This window comes from Rhododendron vialii, chromosome 4a (genome assembly GCF_030253575.1).
Source record: "Rhododendron vialii isolate Sample 1 chromosome 4a, ASM3025357v1".
Classification (NCBI taxonomy): Eukaryota; Viridiplantae; Streptophyta; class Magnoliopsida; order Ericales; family Ericaceae; genus Rhododendron; species Rhododendron vialii.
Genome location: NC_080560.1, coordinates 41,776,759 through 41,796,843, shown reverse-complemented (window position 1 = coordinate 41,796,843; position 20,085 = coordinate 41,776,759). Strand labels below are relative to the sequence as shown.

Below are 20,085 nucleotides of genomic sequence, written 5' to 3'. Positions count from 1 at the left end.
AATTTTTGTTTGCCAATGTTCAATCAATCAGAATTTTTTTTCCCACATGGATGGTGTGTTTGAAAAGCCCACGAATAGAATAATTCAGGTCGAATTACTGAATCTCATATGGCAAAAGTACCTTAATATCACGGAAGGCCACTTTCGCATCTTTCATGTAATGAAATGAAGCACATAAAATTAGTTGGAATTATTCATTCCTTACATTTTCGAAATGGAAAAAAAAATAAAAAAAAATAAAAAAAAGAAGAACACATTTATTATACAAATGTAAAGAAATATTGAACGGCTACAAATCTGCAGAAATATCTCTTTCTCTCCTAGTTCGTGTTGTTTTGTTATCGTTTTTGGGACATTATTTTCGTCAAATACAAAATGACAAACAGACAATATGATACGATGAGACTGTTTATAATCATGTATAGATCTGTTTTCTCGTCAGTTTCTTGTGTGTTGGGTCGTCGCCGAATAAGCGTTGCCGGAAATTGGAAACCATGAGAGGGAGGCCTTCTCGGAGGGAAACGGTAGGCTCCCAACCAAGAAGTTCTTTAGCTTTTGAAATGTCTGGTTTTCTCTTGTGGGGATCATCCTCTGTGTTTGGCCTGTATTCTATTCTTGCATTTGGGTCGATTGTCTCTTGCACCACCTGCATAAAAACCAGCCCAATTAGGATGCATGATAGAGTTGGATGCAAAAAACAAGCAATACCTATTGCCCAATGCATTAACCGTCACACAATAGTACTCCCTCCGTCTCAATTTGTTTGTCCAATTGTCGAAATTCGTGTCTTTCAAAAATATACTTATATCTTACATTTTGTAAATTTTTTTTATGATTTTGAAGATTTTGTATAATAAAACTAATTGAAATCTACCAAACAAGATCCATATTGCATATTAAAAACATTAAGAATTAAAAATTACAGACAATTTTTTTAGAGGTCAAACGCTGTCAAAAAAGGGACAAACAAATCGGGACGGATGGAGTATCTCAAGAATCATGTATGTCGATATTTTAACGATATCGTGTACTTGCCAATTGTTTGGAACGAGGAAACATGGATGATGGATATTGGGTACCAATGATCTTGCTCCATTACGATGAAGCTAATCACCAAGATAATTTCATCAAGTACTAGTATATAAGAAGACGAGTGGACAACGTCGCATGTGCACCGTCGTTACTCGCATGGGTCCTCTTTGACAGCGTGTTTATTCATGGAACGGAATGTTTGAGGTGTGTCCCCGTAAATTCCTTTTAAGTAGCTTAGGATTATGCTTCAATAACAATCCATTTGATGATATAATTATACTTATTTCAACATTCGAAAGGTGCAAATTGATTCGTGACGCGAAATAAAAAGGACGATTCAAATCACTCGACGCACAAAACTGAAAAAACTAAAGCCAAACACCAATGTAAGCTACGTACCTGAGCAAGTTCAAGCATGGTGAATTCACCAGGGTTGCCAAGATTGAAAGGGCCTATATGTTCCCCGTCCATCAATCGCATCAACCCCTCCACCTGTTCATTTCATTTGGCAAATAAAAGTAGGTTAGTGAAATCCCAGGCTTTGTTCACTTGGGGTCTCCCGAACCACCCCCTCTCTCAAACATCATAGTTGCTCTTTGATCAAACTATCTGTAAAAGTTATACCTTGAGTAGAAAATACTAAGGTTGTCATTTTCGAAAAGCAATTAAGAGAGTGTTTGGCTTTGTTCACTTGGGGTTTCCCGAACCACCCCCTCTCTCTCAAACATCATAGTTGCTCTTTGATCAAACTATTCGTAAAAGTTATACCTTGAGTAGAAAATACTAACATTGTCATTTTCGAAAAACAACTAAGAGAGTGTTTGGTCCAATAAGAAGCACATAGGCAAATGATTGTGCTAGTTTACAAATGATAACAAGGGGCTTTGTATAGTTCTCATCAAGGCCTAAAATTTAGAAGTTCTCCACGACAGAAAAAAATAGAAGTTCGAGACACAAAATCCTAATTCCACCATTGAAGAGTAGTAATAGTGCTTTAACTAGTAACACGTCTATATAGAAAACATGAAGAGATGAAATGAGAACATATCTAAATCAAAAGATGGCTTTCCCAACAAAAAAGACTTTACCAAGTCAGAGACGTATTGGAAACTCCTAGTCTGCAACCCATCCCCATAAACAGTCAATGGCTCCTTCCTCAATGCCTGCACCATGTGCATTACAATTAATTACTAAGTCAATGCAAAATAAACACTAGTTTTTATAAAAACATGATACTGTGTGTGTGGCCTGAACACATTTGATTTTTCATTATAAAAACAACGGGAAAAACTGTATACGTGTAGAGCAATGATAAAGACACAGACATCTGGACACAGATCTGGACACATATGTGACGGGTTTGGGGCTGTGTATCCAATACACGCAAGTCCCACGAATGCACTATGGGAGCCACAAGAACGGCTTAAGAAAAGATATCAGTGTCCGAAAGCAGTATTGGCATACATGCATTACCTGAGCAACGAAATTGCTAACGACGCGGCCATCGTCGATGCACATACGTGGTCCGTACGTGTTGAAAATCCTTGCAATCCTCACCTGCAAAACCATCAAAATCTGATAACTGATCAAGCTATTCTCATTGCGCAATAATTATAGTCTCTCGGACGTAATCAATGTACAAATATCGTCGTTATCCGCATAGATATCGTACGATTTTGTATCAACGTTAATGCAGGATTAACCTCAACGCCAAGTCCTCTATGGTAGTCCATTGTCAAGGTCTCAGCAGTCCGCTTTCCCTCATCGTAACAGCTTCGAACGCCTGCCCCAAACCCGGACCCCAAAAACAAGCATGATCAGTTACATCATCGGGTTTCAGCAAACATTTCCGAAAAACCAACGATAACCTCAAATCCGTGTATTTCCGGTTGTAGCAAAGTGGGTCTGCATTGATTTCGATTACTCACCGATGGGGTTGACGTTGCCCCAGTAGGTCTCGACTTGTGGATGTTGGAGAGGATCGCCGTACACCTCGCTGGTGCTGGTTAGCAAGAACCGCGCGCCAACCCTCTTTGCCAGCCCGAGCATGTTCATTGTCCCCAGCACACTTGTCTTGTGTCGACGTCCATGAGTCAAGGTATACCAGCATTACCAAAAGTGTTTGTGTTCATGCGTAAATGAGTAAACAAGTTATGGGTCGACCAGCTTTGATCTCAAATCACTCGCGATCACAGAGAAAAAATCAAGATCCCGGGATCTTACCTTTTCACAGCATCGACTTCTAAGAAGCCGATAGATCATAATTCTTTTCCGGATATACGCATTTTTAACCACATAATTTCGATTTTAACATATGTTGTATCCAAAAGATTCAGATCTTTTCAAGAATCTTTTGGTCTTGAGTGAATTTTCTGAAAAAGTTTTGGCAGTTCTACACTTTAATTACATCCATAAATTAAGGAAAACAGGCCAATTAACTTCGGAAAATATATTAGAGCTACCAAATTAATTTGTCACTAGAAAAACGGCTTTGTCCTTAGAGGATTTTCCACATGATCAAAATTGTCTATTTTTAGGTGCACTCCCACTAAAAGAACCATAAAAACTTTTGTAAAAAAAAAAAAATCGACCCAATTCGGAGATTTCAGATTAACAAATAATTACCATCTGTCACATAAATCTAGTTCTCTAAGAAAAAATAATTTATATTATTCTTTTGATAAGAATTACTAGAATATATTCGTACATAATTTTTTTTAAATTTTTTCCCCACCAATTTAAGTAAGTAATAAAATCCTTAAATTAGCGCAAAAAATCATGCACGGCGGTACTAAGGCCTCGTTCCAGAACACTTTCTTAAAAAATAAGTACTTATTTCATATTTTCAAACTCAAAAATAATGTAAATGAAAAATAATTTTTCAATTTTTTTTGAACCGTATTAAAGATCTCAATGAAATCTATCAAACAAGATCCATAGTGATAGAAAAATTATTTACGTAAACAAATAATTTTTGAGCTTGAAATTATCTTTTTAAAAAATAAGTACTTATTTATCATTCCGGAACGGGGCCTAAGAAACTTTACAAACACGACTTTCTTAGTTGACTAAACTTATGCACGTGAACCTATGCATCGAGTGGACTTCAAAACAATTGTATTGAAAGTTGAGCATTGCTTAAAAGAAAAAGGAAAAAAGGATATCATGGTCTTGACTGGATTGAACTTGTAGTGAACAGGGGAAGCAGGGCAAGCCAGGTGGTAGATCTGGTCCACCTCCAACAAAATCGGCTCAACCACGTCGTGCCGTATCAGCTCGAACCTCGGGTTCCCATAGTGATGGATCAAGTTCTCTTTCCGACCCGTAAAAAAATTGTCTATCACTATCACACTGTCCCCTCGCTGGATCAGACGGTCCACGAGGTGGCTACCCACGAACCCGGCGCCGCCCGTCACCACTACCCTCAGACCTTTCTTCTTTAGCCCTAGTGGTATCCTCCCACCTGATTTTTTATTTTCCACATACAAAATAACGATTTTGTTGTCAGACGATACGGTGTGTGTTAGTTTATTTTACTACTCCATCCGTCTCAAATTGTTTGTCCGGTTCGCAAAATGATGACTCAAAAATAACGCACTTCTTTCAATAAAAAATTTAAACTTTTTTCATAAATTAAAAGAATTCATCGACATCTAGTGAATTGTTGAAAAAAATTTGATTTTTTCTTACAAAAATTGTACATTATTATTTTTACATTCTTGTTTTACAGACCGGACAAACATTATGGGACGGGGAGAGTACAAGGGTATCGATGCTATTTCATCAGCTACCTCCCAGCACCTAAATGTAAACGACCAACTCGGCTAGAAGCCCTGGTCAAAACAACGATTTACTCCATTACTTTTTTCTAAATAATAGCTCTAATGTATAATATTATTCACTCGTTTCATAATTTTAATCCATTAAAAAAAAATCATGTCCATATTTAAATCTAACAGATAACAAAAACATTTCTGCATGTAATTTTTGAAACTTCTTCACCGATTTAAGGATCACAATTATTTCTTTAAATTATTGCAAATATTTTAAAATAGGAACAAAAGTACCAGAAAAAAGGCTGTCGTTGCGTAAACACAACTCCTAACGTTACTTTGTTAGAGCCGTTGAATGCACATGCACATGGACTACATACATTGATCCAACGGCTCCGGAGCAGTGTTTTAAAGTTGTGTTCTAGCTAGACTTTTTGTATGGAGTAAATTTGTTCCAATTTTTTTGCAATTACTTAAAGTAATTTCAACAGACTTAACAGAAATAATTTATGGATTCTCAAATACGAGAGGGTAATTCAGATGAACTATACTATACGTACCTGCACTGACATGCCCCATCAACCCGCTATGGACTTGGTACGCGACCCGGTGAGCCGACTGGGTCGGGAACGAGTCAGCAGCGACCTCCTGCACATGATGATTTGGCGACGGAGACCACCAAGGTCTGGCGCTGAAGAAGGCGGTGGCGATGGAGATTCCGACCAGAACGAAGACGAGTCGTTGCTCCCTCATAATGTATCCCATGGGTTTCGATACGGGGACCCACATTTCTCCAGTACCCATTTTCCCACTCGTAAATTTCAGAAAAAATGTTACATGTATCTATGCATATATATTTGCATGTATGAGAGAGAGAGAGAGAGAGAGAGAGAGAGAGAGAGGAGATGGGGATCTCTTTATGTGAGAGAGACTCAAAGGAGAGTTTGAGAACTGAGATGGTGATGAGGTGAGATTACTTTTGCACGCGCGTGACTTGTCTTGCTATCACCCCCTTTTATAAGCCAATAAATAAGGTTTTTTTCAACCTTGCGGTCATGCCCCCATTCCCTCGAAGTTGCGGCCATTCCCTAAACCTTGCGCCATGCCCTTAAAAGTGGTGGTCACTCTCTTCGTGTTTAGAGCATTGTCTGAGTGAGTAGGCAGCGCCTACCGCGGCTACATACTATGGAGTATAAAGTTGCAGCCACGCCCTTGAACAATTCGAACTATCTAAAAATTATTATGCTGTTTACTACTGCAACAAATTCACCCCTACACGTGATTGTCACTTTTTAATTTTATCGCATGTTATTATCGTTCTACCGTCAAATTGACCCCTACACGTAATTGTCATTTTTTAATCGTATCGTGTGTTATTATCGTTCTGTTGTTGTCTCTTGATAAATGACGGATTCATTGGCCCTTAGTTGAGAGATGTTTATTCTTGACAACAAAGTAATTTGAATCGCATGCTTTGTTCACGATATCGTTTTGACTTAGATAAGACTGTGGATATTGTTATGTTAAATAGAACCATCAAAGTAAATTAATTTCAATTTGGTTTCATGTAAAAATGATAAAATCATCGAGCGGTCTCCTAAGGACTCGTTTGACATCAAAAAATGAGTCATTTTAAAGCACAACTCGTATTTCAAGTTTCTCAATTTTGGAGGAGAAGCCTCCTCAAGCTAGGCCGTACTGTTGACCCACAAACACAATCCTTTTTCTTTTCTTTTTTCCTAATCAACAATAAGCGCCATGACCTTGATAGTCACCCTTCGCCTTAGGCCTGTATTGAACCATCACTTATACACCATTGCAGTCTGGCAAAATCAGACCACCTTCAATAACACATACTCAAAATTTCGAAATCCCAATTTAATATGTCGAGGAATATGTAATAAACTACCACAAAAAGAAGAAGAAACCAGTAAAACGCTACTAGTTGATCTAAAGATTCAAGAATTCAGATGCAATTTCAATGTGAAGTCAACAGTAATTGGAGCTGCCGAAGAGAGCAAAACCACCATACACGAAACCTCAAAGCCGCTTAATAATGCCTTCCCTAAAAAGAAATGCAGCTAGGGTCAAGAATAAGTAACCATGTGCATTGTTCTGGACGCAAAGTGGTGTGTCCCCTAAAACAGAGGTTAAATTACAGTACAGTAGACCCTCCAAACGTTCTTGCAATATATAAACTACTACTATTCAAGGGAATTAGGGCATTCAATACTCAACTTAACTAGTATACAATCCTCATGACACCTTTGACAATCCATTCCTACTTTTTCTTCTTATCAAACCTTGACCTAATTCCCTTACACAGTCATCACTCGAAAGTTGAAAGGAATCACATCTTCATAAAGTTTTATGATATCCTCAAAGCCTGGAAAAGAATGATAGGACTTGTAGAGACGACTATTAGAACCTTCTGATATCTTTAGGTGGTCTGAAGTGGAGAGGATGAGTTTCAGGGGTGGCATTTTCGTCCTCTTTCCACATCTTTATTGTCTTGTCAGCTTCGCAAGTGACTAGTCTTGTACCGGTCACATCGTAAGAACTGGCATAGATACCGGCTTCACTGTCCAGCGAACCTGAAACAAAGCACACACAAAATTAATGTTCCACCTCCCCCTTCGTTGATAATCAAAGCTGGGGTCTAAGAGAATCTCCATTAATTTGACGGCGTGTCAAGTGGATACAATTTTCAAGTGAAAAAAGTATAACCGAAGTGTCAATTGTATAGGTGATATTGGCCATCTCTTCTCTCGTGTCAAATTAGACAAGAAATATACCAACTCAAATCTTTCTTCATTATGATTACTGTTTCCTTCCATAGGTTCCACAATTTTGCCTAAATTTTGAGATTTAACAGATGATTTGGGTAAAAATTACACGAAAAACAATAGATTGGCATTTGGAAAATATTTTGGTATAGATACGCAAGCCTTCGCATAAATTTGGCATCGCTTAAATTGACAAACTTGTTTGAGATTATCTAAGGTTGCTTAAAATACATACCTGGCTGTACAATTGTTTGGGATTGCTGGAAATTATGACCACTCTTCCAATCCCAGAACCATAAACTTCCATTGTCACCTTCAGGAAAAAAAAAACCAGAAAATTAAAAAGAAGAGCCAATAACAGTTCCATCCTCAAAGACACCCATCAAAAGACAATAATAACTGAAGGACAAAAGAAAACACAGAAATGAGAGTGGAAAATTTTTGGTTTTCGGTCCATAGTATCATTAGACGAGCTTTTGCATAACATGAGGAACGGAACTGATTCAAATTCATCATTAACAGGAAGTGCACAAAACTCGAAAAGTCAGACTCTTACCTCCTGTGACCATTACACCGTCTTCATTGACTGCCATTGCATTGATGATGGTTTTCTGCTGAGAACTGCATGAGCGAACACCACCAATGTCAGATATTTAGGAATTTAAGCTTAGAGAACAAGACAAGATAAAGTTCTCAGAGAGAGAGAGAGAGAGAGAGAGAGAGAGAGAGAGAGAGAGAGAGAGGGAGAAAGAGAGAGATATAGAAATTTAAGCTTAAAGAACAAGACAAGATATAGTTCTGAGAGAGAAAGAGAGAGAGAGTTCAGTTTTCGGAACTTCCAATGGAAAACGAGGTGTGTGCAGGATGACCCTGCATAAGGGCCTAGAAGTCCTAAGATAAACACGACCAAGAATAGCAGTTGGAAGGGCACAGAAGTTCAAAAAGAAGTCTGTGTTTGATGTGGTTCATTTGCGGGAAGTATAACCAAAGGTCCATTCAAGGGGGTGGATGCGAACTTTTTAGACAAAAGAAGAGGATGTAGAACTTGAACAATTCTAGATTTTGTAGACTTTCAGCTTTTCATATATAGGTGATACAATTTCTAGACTTCCTTCTGCGCAGGGATAATAAAAATAAAGTTGTCATTCTTCTTACGTAACAAAATCATAGCACATCTACAGACTTCTAAAATCGAATAAAAATTCCTATCCAAATTTAACTTTGCTAAGACCACATGCATACATACATGGCCCTCTGGCTGGCAGCTGTGACTGTGTTGGAAGCCACACAAAAACACTCAACTGGAAAGTTAGGAAAACAAACATAAACAGGGGAAAAATATTTGCAAGCACTGAATACAGCAATATTTTAGCTTTTTCCTCGCCCAATAAGGATAAATTGTCCCACATTTAACCACCTCAGAATGAAAGTTCCTTGCAAGAGGGATAATGATGCCAATGTACTTGAGCGACGCTACTGGTGTTCACTTTACCACGTTTAGATGGCGAAGGAGTCAATCTCAAGCTCTCGTGTATAACAAACAGAAGAAAGAAAGAAATAAAGAAAGAGATAGATAATGGTGCCAAAATAACATTGAAGAACATGTCCATCTTACATCTGCTTAAGTGGAAGGTGTGTAGAAATGTGATTTTCAAGAAAAAAAAAATACTCACAGCATGTTGTGCATAAATTCTCCTTTCGGAAGGTTGAATTTTTTTATATTGTCAGCCGACGCAGATGCAAAACAGTTCCTGGAAAACAAGAGCAAGAAATTAAGGTAAAAGGACGAACTAAATAAAAAAATTGGAGAGCCTCCTCAAGGAAACTATTGTATTCATAGGCACATACTCTGTAGGATGTAGAGCCATTGCTCGCACAGATTTTTTGTGGTGAGTAAGAGTAACCATTGTTTTACCTGCCAGACAAACAATCAATTGTCATAACTAAAAACAAAAGGGAAAAGAAACCAAGGAAAAGGAAACAAAACAGGAAAAATGATCACCATATCTAAGGTCCCAGAACTTTATCGTCGTGTCATGGGAGCCAGTTATAACTTGTGGATCCTGAAAATAAACATGTTAAGATGAGGATGGAATCACAAGACAAGGACTTCTGCAGATGGTAGTCGTGATTATATGGCTACTACACAGCATCAAAATCATTTTATGCCCACTGCAGGAAAGATATCATACCGTAGGTCTAGTAAAAACTGAGCAAACTGTATTCTCATGCCCAGACAATGCATGAATTTGCATCTTGCTACGAATATCCCAGACCTGAAAACATGACGTAGCATCCAAGTATAAGAATATTATTTCCCCTTTAAACACAAATTTTATACAAACTTGAAGGAGAAGTAACATTGCGATCTTTACTTTCATTTGTGAAATTGAATCCTTACCCGGCAGACAGAATCTCGACCACCTGTGAGTAGAATGTCAATAGTCGGATGAAGAGCAAGGCAATAAACTCCACTTAGATGACCATGATAAGACCGGATAACCTGGAAAAAAATTAAGTTTAACCATTGTTACTAGATACACGGCTATGGAAGTATGTGCATTTTATATAAAGCTCTAATCCAGGCTTATCACGGCCAACCTTGTTCTGCTCTAGGTCCCAGCATTTAACTTGTTTGTCATCACCAGCAGAGAACATATATGTGTGTTTATTGCTGACGGCAAGGCCTGCAAAGAAACATCCAACTTAACCATTCGCAATACATGATTTATGAAGTTACAGTAGCAGCTGTAAATGCCAACAAGAAGTAAGGAACAAACCTCGTACTTGTTCAATGTGCCCAGTTAGTGTGAGCTTTAACCTTCCAGTTCCCACATCCCATATCTTGTCACCAAAATAAAGGAGAAGGCATTACAAAATATATTAGAAGTTGGTCAGGAGAATTACCAAACCGTTTACCGAAAGAAGCATTTGGCTTCTATGAACAGTTTCTTGGGCAGAGGAAGAAAGTATTGATCTGCATACTAATCCAATGACCTGAACTATTGAGGTTGACATACATCCATGATGAAATTAAAGTATCATTCATCACAGATAATGTATTCTATCATCAGTACAAAAACTTAGCGTCAACCAGCAGAAAGGAAATTCACGAGAGAAGGTACCTTTATCGTGCGATCTGCAGAGCCAGTACAGAACCACATATTACTTGGATCAAATGCAATAGATCTCACCCATCCCAAATGGCCACTTATCACCTAAAGAAGTTAATATTTAAGGATGTCAGAGAACACACTGTGCTGATTAGCTGAACCACACTGTTTCATGCTAAATATAGTTGGAGTGCAATTTTCAAAATATAGTTGATGAGACAGATGAGCCAATTCTGACAAGGACATTTAAAAATACAGACTAAATTCCTAACATTTGGGGTAATGCTCAAAATGGAAGAGTCTTACAGAATAAGAGTTCTCTTACCCTGTAGTTTTTCCATGGTGCATGCCAAACAGGACGTGGCCATCTGCTTGGAATTCTTTCCATAATGGCTGACGTTGAGAAATTCCTGGAAGACGGCAAAATAAAATTATGCCATGCCAGGCGTGTCAACATGTCACATCAACTACAATATTGCAATGGATGGTTGTCTAAGCTGCTCATTGAGTTTCAATCTCCGCTCAAAAAAAAAACTCCCAGTGGTGTCCGGCTGAGAACACTGTAGAAAGACGCCATAATCACCAGTGCCCATTAAGTGCACTTCAAGTTCAAACATAAGCCATGCTACATAGCAGGAGGTAACTGCATCTTACAGAAATGCAAGTGGACGCCAAACAACATCAAGATACATACGTAACGGACCAAATAAAGTGAAACCATATCTCAAGAGTCCCAAAAAGAGTTTGAAATTCAATCCAAAATCTTCATCCATCTCAGATAGTATGAGATTGACCTAAGAAAGATTACCAAACATGACAATGGATATCTAGGGAAATAACCAAATGAAGTTCAGTTTTATGAAAATATATTCTCTTTTTATTTGCCGCAGTAGATGTCTGACTGAGCCAAATTTATAAAAAAACGAGATGATCAATCTAGCAGCTTTCTGAAGAGTCAGCGCATAACCATCGACATAAGTGAGAAAACTAAAATAGCATAAAGCACACAACTTTCCCACATCTCAATTCTTTGACAATAATAAACACGGAGTTGAAATACACGAACCTCTCAGATGAACCAGAAGCAGAAACAATGGCACTGCTTTTCCCAGAAAGACCACCATCAAGTCTGTTATACAAGTTAAAAGCACCAATCAGTTCCATAAAGAAGCTTCCTTTGTGAACAGAAGATAATGTGCACAACTGCATATCATATATATACCAAACAAAAATGAAAAGGCCCCAATATGCCTCTGATACCCTATGTTACACAGACTTGGTTGCGGGTTTGTGTCTAACTGTCCGATTCATCCAATTTTCATGCAAAGGACTAGCCTACTAGGGATAGACCAAAACATTCAAATTTCTTAGCATATCTCGCTTATTTTATCTCATAAATAAAGTTTTCAAAGTGCCTTAGGGCATTTCACTTTTGACGTACGAGTTGCAGGTATAGTTTGTGGTAAATTCAAATTCAAAAATGCACTTGCTTGGTGTATGCACTCTGCCCAACTAAATGTGTCAGACACGGGCCCCACACCCTTATCCGAGTACAGTGTCTAAGACACGGGTGTTTTACACATTTAAGAGGATTCATGCAACATAGTTGGTAGTTGGTACCCAATGAATAATAGAAATATTGTATCCACTCTCCGCAGGTATATGTTTCATGCACTCACACGCAGCCCATGCGGATAACTCGAATCTCCACTAGGTAATATAGGTTGGTAATTGGTTAAGCGCTTTGTTTGTCGAAGAAAGTCAAGGAATGGACTTTTAAGGAAACAAAATGCTGTCCAAAGAAATTTGGTGCCAGTAATTAGTTAAATACAAACATCTGGTGGGGGTCACCAAGAAAACACTAGAGCCATAACTGGCCCTGTAGACCATATTGAGACTTCATAAATAAAGAGCTTACACACCCCTTTGTTTGCACAGTCGGACCAACAATTAAATCAGTTCGAGCTCCTCCATTCCGTGGATCCTTGGAATTTTCGGGACCTACAGTCAAAAGCCAAATCCAAGGGAAAATAATAAATGTTACAACTTTTGGCACATTAGGGGAAAAAACACAGATATTGACGTCATCTGGTATGGTCAACGAAAGGGTGTATACTATCTCAAGTTCTCAACTCATTAAATAGAGGATACAGCACGCATGAAAGATAACTAATGAGCAACAGAAATGAAATGATAATGGTCCTTCTGTTACCCCTCAAATTTCTATAAAGGACCAAATAAAAGCACCAGAAAACTTAAGAGAATATGCAGGCGGATTGTTCAGCCAGTTATCTAAACTGAACAGGTGGCTCGTTACTTAAAATAGCTGCATACTGTCAGTTCCACCTAGACATTTTTGGAACCAGCATAAGGAAACTTGTTCTAAATGGCACGTTGCGTGCACCTCTCTGAATAGCTGAGCCGACCATTTTCTAAAGACAAACTTGATGCTGTCTTGAGAGCCCGCCCTAAGGGGGGTTCTTGTAAACTTTTTTTTTTTTTAACTTCGTTTTGTGAGTTTATTTGTCTTTTTTGAATTTTTGTTACATTTGTATTACATTTTTTGGATTAATCATATGCCTCGATGAGAGGAGTCTAAAAAGTAAAATTACATATAAAAAAAAAGGAGTCTAAAAAGTAAAATTATGACGAAGAGCAAAAAAAAGTTTACCAAAGACCAAAAAAGTATCAAACAGCAGTGGTTTTTTGTCTATGTGTTGTCTTATATGAACTTTTCTCAACATCAGTCCATATTTTTATACTTTTCGGAGTCGTCTCGTCGAGACGAACAATTAACCATAAAATTATGGCGAAATGCTGAACAAAGAGTTACGAAAAGTAAAAAATACCGAAATAAGTTTTGGAAAGATAAGTTTACAAGAACGCAGCCTAGAGATAGGCATTCTTATCTTTTTGTCAATCTTTTTGACCTTCAATGCTCGGTAGCGGAGATTCTTACAGCAGATTCATAGACAGAGGCATTCAAAATCACAGTGAATATCTGTCGCTTATTTCACCTACTACTTTGAAGAGATCACTTTTCCAACAAACTATCAAAACATCAACTACCTTTGCTCTTGCACCCCTCTTTTGCTGTATGCAATACGCCAACACTCGCGCAATCTAAACCATTTTAAACTCCTATTATTTACTTTTTCTTTCCATGCAGTAATTGATTCTTTGCTAAAGAATAAGAACAGTTCTAGAAGGAGACAAGTGTGCCAAAGTGCTTCAAAATGTTGTGCAAACATGAAAGAAACCCATCTCTCATAATCTAACGATTTGCATGTCAAACTCAAAGAAGCTCATAGAAAAACAGTTCAATGTACCTGGAAGAGCTAAAGCATTTGAAGGACCAGATCTTTCTTGGGCTTGATCTTGACTACCCGACTTTGCATGAGTCAGAGGCTGACTGCTTGTGCTCTTTATCCCTCCATACTCGGCATTAAACTTCACAAATCAAATTGCACTTAATCTTAGACGCCACAATATCATAATTCATAAAAGCACCCCAATAACAGGTGAAGGGAAGATAATGGAAAATTAAAACCTTTGCTATTCCATTGTTTAGTTTCGGAAGAGAGTGCAAAGAACATCAAAACAAAGTATTGGGCAGGGAAAAATTTTCCTCAAAGTTTTCTCACATGTTCCTTCTAAGTTATTTTCTCTTCCCTTCCCTCACTTTTTCCTCTATATTCCCAAACACACTGGTAACTTCACAATCTCATAAAAATGGAAATACAAACAAAAACCTTTTGAAACTCTCAAGACTATAAAACAACTGAATTCATTCTCAAAAACTATACTAGTTTACCTCAAAAAATACGTAGTATTTTGCTTAACCAAAATGCATAAGAAATTAGGCTTCATAACAAATCAAGTTAAAGTCACTAACCTTCTGGCTCATCCTTATCCTCTTACTGCAAACAAAGGGAAACACAAAAACACAAATCCAGTTACTAGAAAATACTGAAGAGCGCATTAGCAAAGAAATCAAATATAAGTTACTTATTAAAAGTGCTTGAATTAGACAAAAAGTATGGCTCTACAATATACATCACTCTACACACACACACACACACATCTATGAAACGTACGAGATCAAGTGCTGGAATTAGAAGAAGTAGGGCTCCAAACCGATTGAGCTACGCTTAAGACACGAAAACTAGGGCTTTAAAAGGACGCAAGAGAAATAGGAACGAACAATACACATCACTCTACATAAACACAGAAACGTAAACACCGTCCTCTCTCTCTAGAAATACGTACCTATCGGGGTCGGGAGGGGGGAATTGGGCGTGGAGAGGAGAGAAGAGATCGAGAGCGCGCTTCAGAGATTTGAAACTAAGCTTCTTGAGCGATTGTGGCTCCACCGGCTCCATCTCCACCGTCGGCCCCGGCATATCCTCTTATCTCTTTCTCTCACTTCTTCTTCGCCTTCTCGCCGAAGAGTCTTCAAAGCCTACTGCTACTACAATATACGGGTACTGAACTGTCTGTATGCGTATATTGAAGGGGAAATTATACTTTGCCCCCTTAAACTATCACCCGGCCACACTTTGCCCCCTCCAACTACTCAATCGAACACTTAACCCCCTTAAACTATTATTTAGCTGCCACCCCTTTAACTCTGTTAACGTTTTGAGCAAAGTTACGTAAATACCCTTACAGAATACAGGTATCTACATACACGATACTTCTGCAGGATTTCCCCAACCCAGAATACGTTTTTTCCAACCCTAAAACCTTTCCCCTAAAATTAGCGGGAGTTTTCCCTCCATTTTTTTACCCGCATATATATATATACACTCCATTCATTGAGCTGTAACCCTAATTTCGACTACCTATGGAAAAAATCCCAGTACCGTTTTCACAGTAGAATCCGATCATCATTTACGGTGGTCAAGGGCATCTGATCTTGGAGGTATGATTCCTTTGAACTATTTTTTTTTTCTCTGCAATTCCTTTGAACTGTTGAAAGCTGTAAAGTGAGTTGTTAGTATTGTTTGACTATTGAATGCTTTGTTGGTGGAAGGTGGAGTAATCAATGGTCTGTGGGTGAGGTGGGGCTTTTGACACTTTGCGTTGTTTGTTTGTGAATGTGGTCCCAAATGCTTTTACATATATATATATATATATATATAGACACTACTGTGCATATGTCGGCCAAAAAAGTGGTTGAGAATAGTAAAGTAGTGTTTTGTTTTGAGTTTTAATTACTTTACTTGGTACTTGTATATTGAAAAATTGCATGCTAAAGTTATATTTTTTTAATTTGTATACTGGATATCCCTTGACTTATGAGTTTTAATTAATTGTTTACTTACCACTTGCTACTTAAATAATGAAAATTACATGGTAAAGTTGTTTATTTTTTGATTTGTTTACTGGATTCTTAGGATGTCTGATGCAATGTTTGTGTTTGAGGTTCACCATGGGGGTTACTTTGAGAATGTGCCAGCAAAAAAGTATTCAATGGGCAAGGTTGAGTTCATAAGAAATGTAGACAAAGACCTAATGTCGTATTTTGAGCTGATAAGCATGATTAAGGACTTGGGGTGTTCAGAAAATTGCAACATATATCATAAGCTCCCTGATTGTGATTTGGATGGTGGGTTGAGAGAGTTAAAGACTGATACTGAGGTGTGGGACATGTTTGCTATTCATAATGATAGAGAAACTATTTCTATTTATGTGGAGAATGTAGAGTTAAATATGGTTAATGATGTGGTAAATCTGGATAGTGACATTGAAAAAAGTGAAGGCAATGAGAGTGAAAGTGGGGCAGATCCAAACAGTCCTAGAGGGAGTATTGGTAGTAGTGACCTTGAGTACTTTGGAGATGGAGATGAGCTGTATGATTTAGGTGACACTATTAGCACTAAACAGGTGAGTGAGACCCTTGTAGGTGGTTCTGAACCTTTTTCCTTCAACATGGGAAGTGGGAGTGGAGAGGGTCCATCAAACCTATTACCTCCTGACATACAAGAGGTGGAGGATGATGACCTAAATACTCCAATGAATTCTGATGAGGAGGGTAAAGTGGAGTTTCCTGAATTCTTTGAGGATAGGGATATGGAAAGGACAGAACTACAAAAGGGGATGATGTTTGCCAATGCAACTATTTTTAGGGCTGCTCTTAGAAAGCATGCCATCCAAAATGGGACAGAATTTGTGTTTTTGAAGAATGAGGGTGATAGGGTGACGGTGAAATGTAAAAATGAATGTGGTTGGAGAGTGCATGCTAGTTTTTTTCAAGACACCAAAGCATTTCAGATTAAAAGCTTACTCAATCACCCATGTCAGTGTCCGAGAGTGTACAAATTTGGGCATGCTAATTCTGCATGGTTAGCAAGAACATACATGGACAGGTTGGCAGATGATCCTCATTGGAAGGTTAGTGCACTAAGAAGGGCTGCTAAGAGGGACCACATGGTGGAGGTTAGTGATAGTCAAGCATACAGGGCAAAGAAAAAGGCATTAGAGACTATTGAGGGTAATCATAGACGACAATATTGGAGGCTACGTGACTATTGCGAAATGATTTTGAGGCAGAACCCTGGCTCAACAGCATTGTTGAAAGTGGAGAGGACATTACAGAATACAGCCCCTGTCTTTCAAAGGATGTTTGTCGCGTATGATGCACAAGTAAAGGGTTTTCTAGCTGGTTGTAGACCCATAATAGGGCTTGATGCATGTCACTTGAAGGGACCATTTGGTGGTCAACTAATGGCTGCTGTTGCAAAGGATGCAAATAACCAATTATATCCATTGGCTGTGGCTGTGGTTGAAGCCGAGCTCAAAGATAGCTGGCTTTGGTTTCTTGATGAACTGCTTGGTGTAATAGGGAGGCCAAAGGAGAGAGACTGGACATTCATTTCAGATAGGCAAAAGGTATGTTATTTGCATGTTCACTTTTAACTTTATCTTTATAATTTTGTGTTGGCACTTTCCTAGCCAAACTTTGACTTTTTAGTGGAAAAGAAAACAGAAATGGAGGAGTAAATGGACTGCCTATTCAATCAGCAGGAAAACAGCCACCGAAATCACCTTTCTCCATGAAAACCCCACATAGAATTGAACCTAGTTTGTCTTCTACTAGAACCTAGTTTTCTTTTCTTTTCTTTTCTTTTTCCAAACGGCAAATACACCTCAAATTTCTAAGTAATACTATTTTTTTTTAATATAAAAATAATGATAATTTTAACTACCAAAATATGGGTCGTTACAAAAACAAAAAGAACAGGGGAGGAGTATATCCTCTCTGGAAAGCAGGGGAATAAATGTGAAAGGTGGGGGCTACTCACTCTTGATCAATTTTAACTAAAACATTATTATTTCCATGTGGGGGCTGCTCACTCTTGATCAATTTTAACCAAAACATTATTATGTGCTTGGTTTTTTTTTTTTTTTTTGACAAGATGTGCTTGTTCAATTTTGACTAAAACATTATTATTTCCATGTAGGGTTTGGTTGAGACTTTCAAGCAAATGCTTCCTGGGGTTGACCACAGATTCTGTGTTCGACACATGTATGCCAACTTCAAGCTTTTATTTAAAGGTAAGGACCTCAAGGATCTAGTATGGGCTGCTGCTTGTTCTTACACTATTCAGGATTGGGAATATTTCATGCAACAGATCAAAAGTATTAATAAAGATGCTTATGAATGGCTGATGAGAGAACCTCCATATGTGTGGACTAGATCTATGTTTAGCCCTATACCTAAGTGTGAGATGTTGGCAAACAATATTATAATTGATGCAGATGCAAAGGAGGTCCACCACTTATGGAGATGTGTATTTTTCAGCCGGAGTGGGAAGCTCAAGAGGTGGTGCTATTGTCCAAATTAGCCACTCACAAAGCTTATCAAACATGGCACCAACACAAGGTTCTCAGGTCTCCACATCCGCACACAACTCAGGAATGGCACTTGATGGATATGCAGCCTTTTAGAAGTCAGTCGAAAAGTTCATGGAGCTGGTAGTTTTTGTTTGGTATTACTTTTGGAATATGCACCTGTTGGTTTTGCTTCTAATTAAGTACTTTGGCTAGTTAATTGCTATCTAAGTTTGTGGACCAGTTTATGGCTATCTAAGTTTATGGACCACTTCATGGCAATCTAAGTTTATGGACAGCTTTATGGCTATCTAAGTTTGTTTGCTGCCAACTTATTTCTGGTGTGTCTTGATCCTTTAAGAACACTTATGTAACAGATTATGATATGATATGCAAAATGTTGGCATTTTTTGACACACAAGGTTGCAAATTTTTTGAGAAACTTATGTACAGGTGCATAGCGATTGTTCTCGGCAAATTAATTTGGGTACTCTCTGTTTCTTTTTGTGGATGTGTATTTCTTTTGTGTATCTCTTTTTCCGTAGGAGTATTATCTTTTGGTTTATGTTTTTTTAAAAAAAAAAAAAGTCAAATCTTATGAATTGTGAGACTGAATTCTACACAGGTTTCGTTTTCTTTCTTTGTAATTTTCGTTAGTTGCTATTGGGAATTACATGGGTTTGCTATTCTGATTGGATTTTTAGACAATGTTTACTCATTCAATTGGTATGGATTGGAATTGTATTCCACTGAGGGAAGAAGAAAATGAACTGATCAATGGAGAGAGAGAGATAGATGGGTTTGTGTAAAGTCTGGAGAGAGAGAGAGAGAGAGAGAGAGAGAGAGAGAGAGATGGTTTGTGTAAAGTCTGGAAATTTCAACTTTGAGATGATTGGGTATGCTAGAAAGGGAGGGAGGGTAATTTTGTCCTTGGGCTTCAAAAAAAATGGCCTGAAATTTTTTTCCATCCAAAACCCTAACAGACAACAAACGGAAGGGTTATGGTGGCAGCGAAATAATAGTTTAAGGGGGTTAAGTGTTCGATTGAGTAGTTAGAGGGGGCAAAGTGTGGCCGGGTGATAGTTTAAGGGGGCAAAGTATAATTTCCCCTATATTGAACTCTCATTTGCAATATGTTATACAAAAATGCTAATTGCACAACTGTTGTGTTGGGTGTGTGTAATTCTGACCGTTCAGATGTATTTGGACTGTTTAAATTTTAAAAAAAACTCTTCCATAGATAAGTTTAACTTTTATGAGGAAGAGTTTGAGCGAATCCTGACCATTCATTACAGTCATGGATGGCTAGAGATTGGTTGTTCGTTGTGTTGGTTGTGTGTGTAATTCTGACCGTCCAGATGTATTTAGATGGTCTAGATTTTAAAAAAAACTCTTGCATAGATAAGTTTAACTTTTATGAGGAAGAGTTTGAACGAATCTTGACCATTCATTACAGCCACGGATGGCTAGAGATTGATTGTGTGTTGTGTTATACACAACCGTTGTGTGTGTAGCACTTTTGTATGTTATACTTACCTCCTCCTA

General features: G+C 38.0%; 3 protein-coding genes across 3 annotated transcripts; 1 reads left to right on the top strand and 2 right to left on the bottom strand.

Annotated features, from left to right (window-relative positions):
• Positions 1–131: 131 nt before the first annotated feature.
• LOC131324529 (UDP-glucuronic acid decarboxylase 2-like) lies at positions 132–5,787 on the bottom strand. Its single transcript, XM_058356512.1, has 8 exons — positions 5,366–5,787; positions 4,197–4,495; positions 2,961–3,108; positions 2,736–2,815; positions 2,506–2,589; positions 2,121–2,195; positions 1,432–1,524; positions 132–646 (listed from the first exon to the last, which is right to left on the bottom strand). The coding sequence occupies exons 1-8, from the start codon at positions 5,607–5,609 to the stop codon at positions 416–418; spliced, it is 1,254 nt and encodes a 417-aa protein (XP_058212495.1). The 5' UTR covers positions 5,610–5,787; the 3' UTR covers positions 132–415.
• A 1,100-nt stretch (positions 5,788–6,887) lies between these two features.
• On the bottom strand, positions 6,888–15,218 carry LOC131324519 (protein pleiotropic regulatory locus 1). The gene is made up of 17 exons (XM_058356502.1): positions 14,974–15,218; positions 14,600–14,624; positions 14,034–14,154; positions 12,627–12,705; positions 11,771–11,833; positions 11,030–11,114; positions 10,717–10,809; positions 10,372–10,435; positions 10,193–10,278; positions 9,993–10,094; positions 9,784–9,867; positions 9,594–9,654; positions 9,440–9,506; positions 9,265–9,342; positions 8,148–8,212; positions 7,827–7,904; positions 6,888–7,399 (listed from the first exon to the last, which is right to left on the bottom strand). Exons 1-17 carry the CDS (start codon positions 15,105–15,107, stop codon positions 7,227–7,229), a joined length of 1,458 nt encoding a protein of 485 aa, XP_058212485.1. The 5' UTR covers positions 15,108–15,218; the 3' UTR covers positions 6,888–7,226.
• Positions 15,219–15,953: 735 nt separating this feature from the next.
• On the top strand, positions 15,954–18,554 carry LOC131324051 (uncharacterized). The gene is made up of 2 exons (XM_058355876.1): positions 15,954–17,598; positions 18,171–18,554. Exons 1-2 carry the CDS (start codon positions 16,105–16,107, stop codon positions 18,552–18,554), a joined length of 1,878 nt encoding a protein of 625 aa, XP_058211859.1. The 5' UTR covers positions 15,954–16,104.
• Positions 18,555–20,085: the final 1,531 nt, after the last annotated feature.

What these genes read in the sequence shown, in the direction of transcription:
- LOC131324529 (XM_058356512.1), bottom strand. Translation starts at nt 5,609, where the DNA reads ATGGGTACTGGAGAAATGTGGGTCCCCGTATCGAAACCCATGGGATAC. An exon ending in TCCAATACGTCTCTGACTTG is followed by an intron (nt 1,525 to 2,120) that starts GTAAAGTCTTTT and finishes TGAAATGAACAG; the next exon opens with GTGGAGGGGTTGATGCGATT. An exon ending in CCATGCTTGAACTTGCTCAG is followed by an intron (nt 647 to 1,431) that starts GTACGTAGCTTA and finishes GTTTTTATGCAG; the next exon opens with GTGGTGCAAGAGACAATCGA.
- LOC131324519 (XM_058356502.1), bottom strand. Translation starts at nt 15,107, where the DNA reads ATGCCGGGGCCGACGGTGGAGATGGAGCCGGTGGAGCCACAATCGCTC. An exon ending in GGATAAGGATGAGCCAGAAG is followed by an intron (nt 14,155 to 14,599) that starts GTTAGTGACTTT and finishes TGATTTGTGAAG; the next exon opens with TTTAATGCCGAGTATGGAGG. An exon ending in GTCGAGATTCTGTCTGCCGG is followed by an intron (nt 9,868 to 9,992) that starts GTAAGGATTCAA and finishes TCATGTTTTCAG; the next exon opens with GTCTGGGATATTCGTAGCAA.
- LOC131324051 (XM_058355876.1), top strand. Translation starts at nt 16,105, where the DNA reads ATGTCTGATGCAATGTTTGTGTTTGAGGTTCACCATGGGGGTTACTTT. An exon ending in TCATTTCAGATAGGCAAAAG is followed by an intron (nt 17,599 to 18,170) that starts GTATGTTATTTG and finishes ATTTCCATGTAG; the next exon opens with GGTTTGGTTGAGACTTTCAA.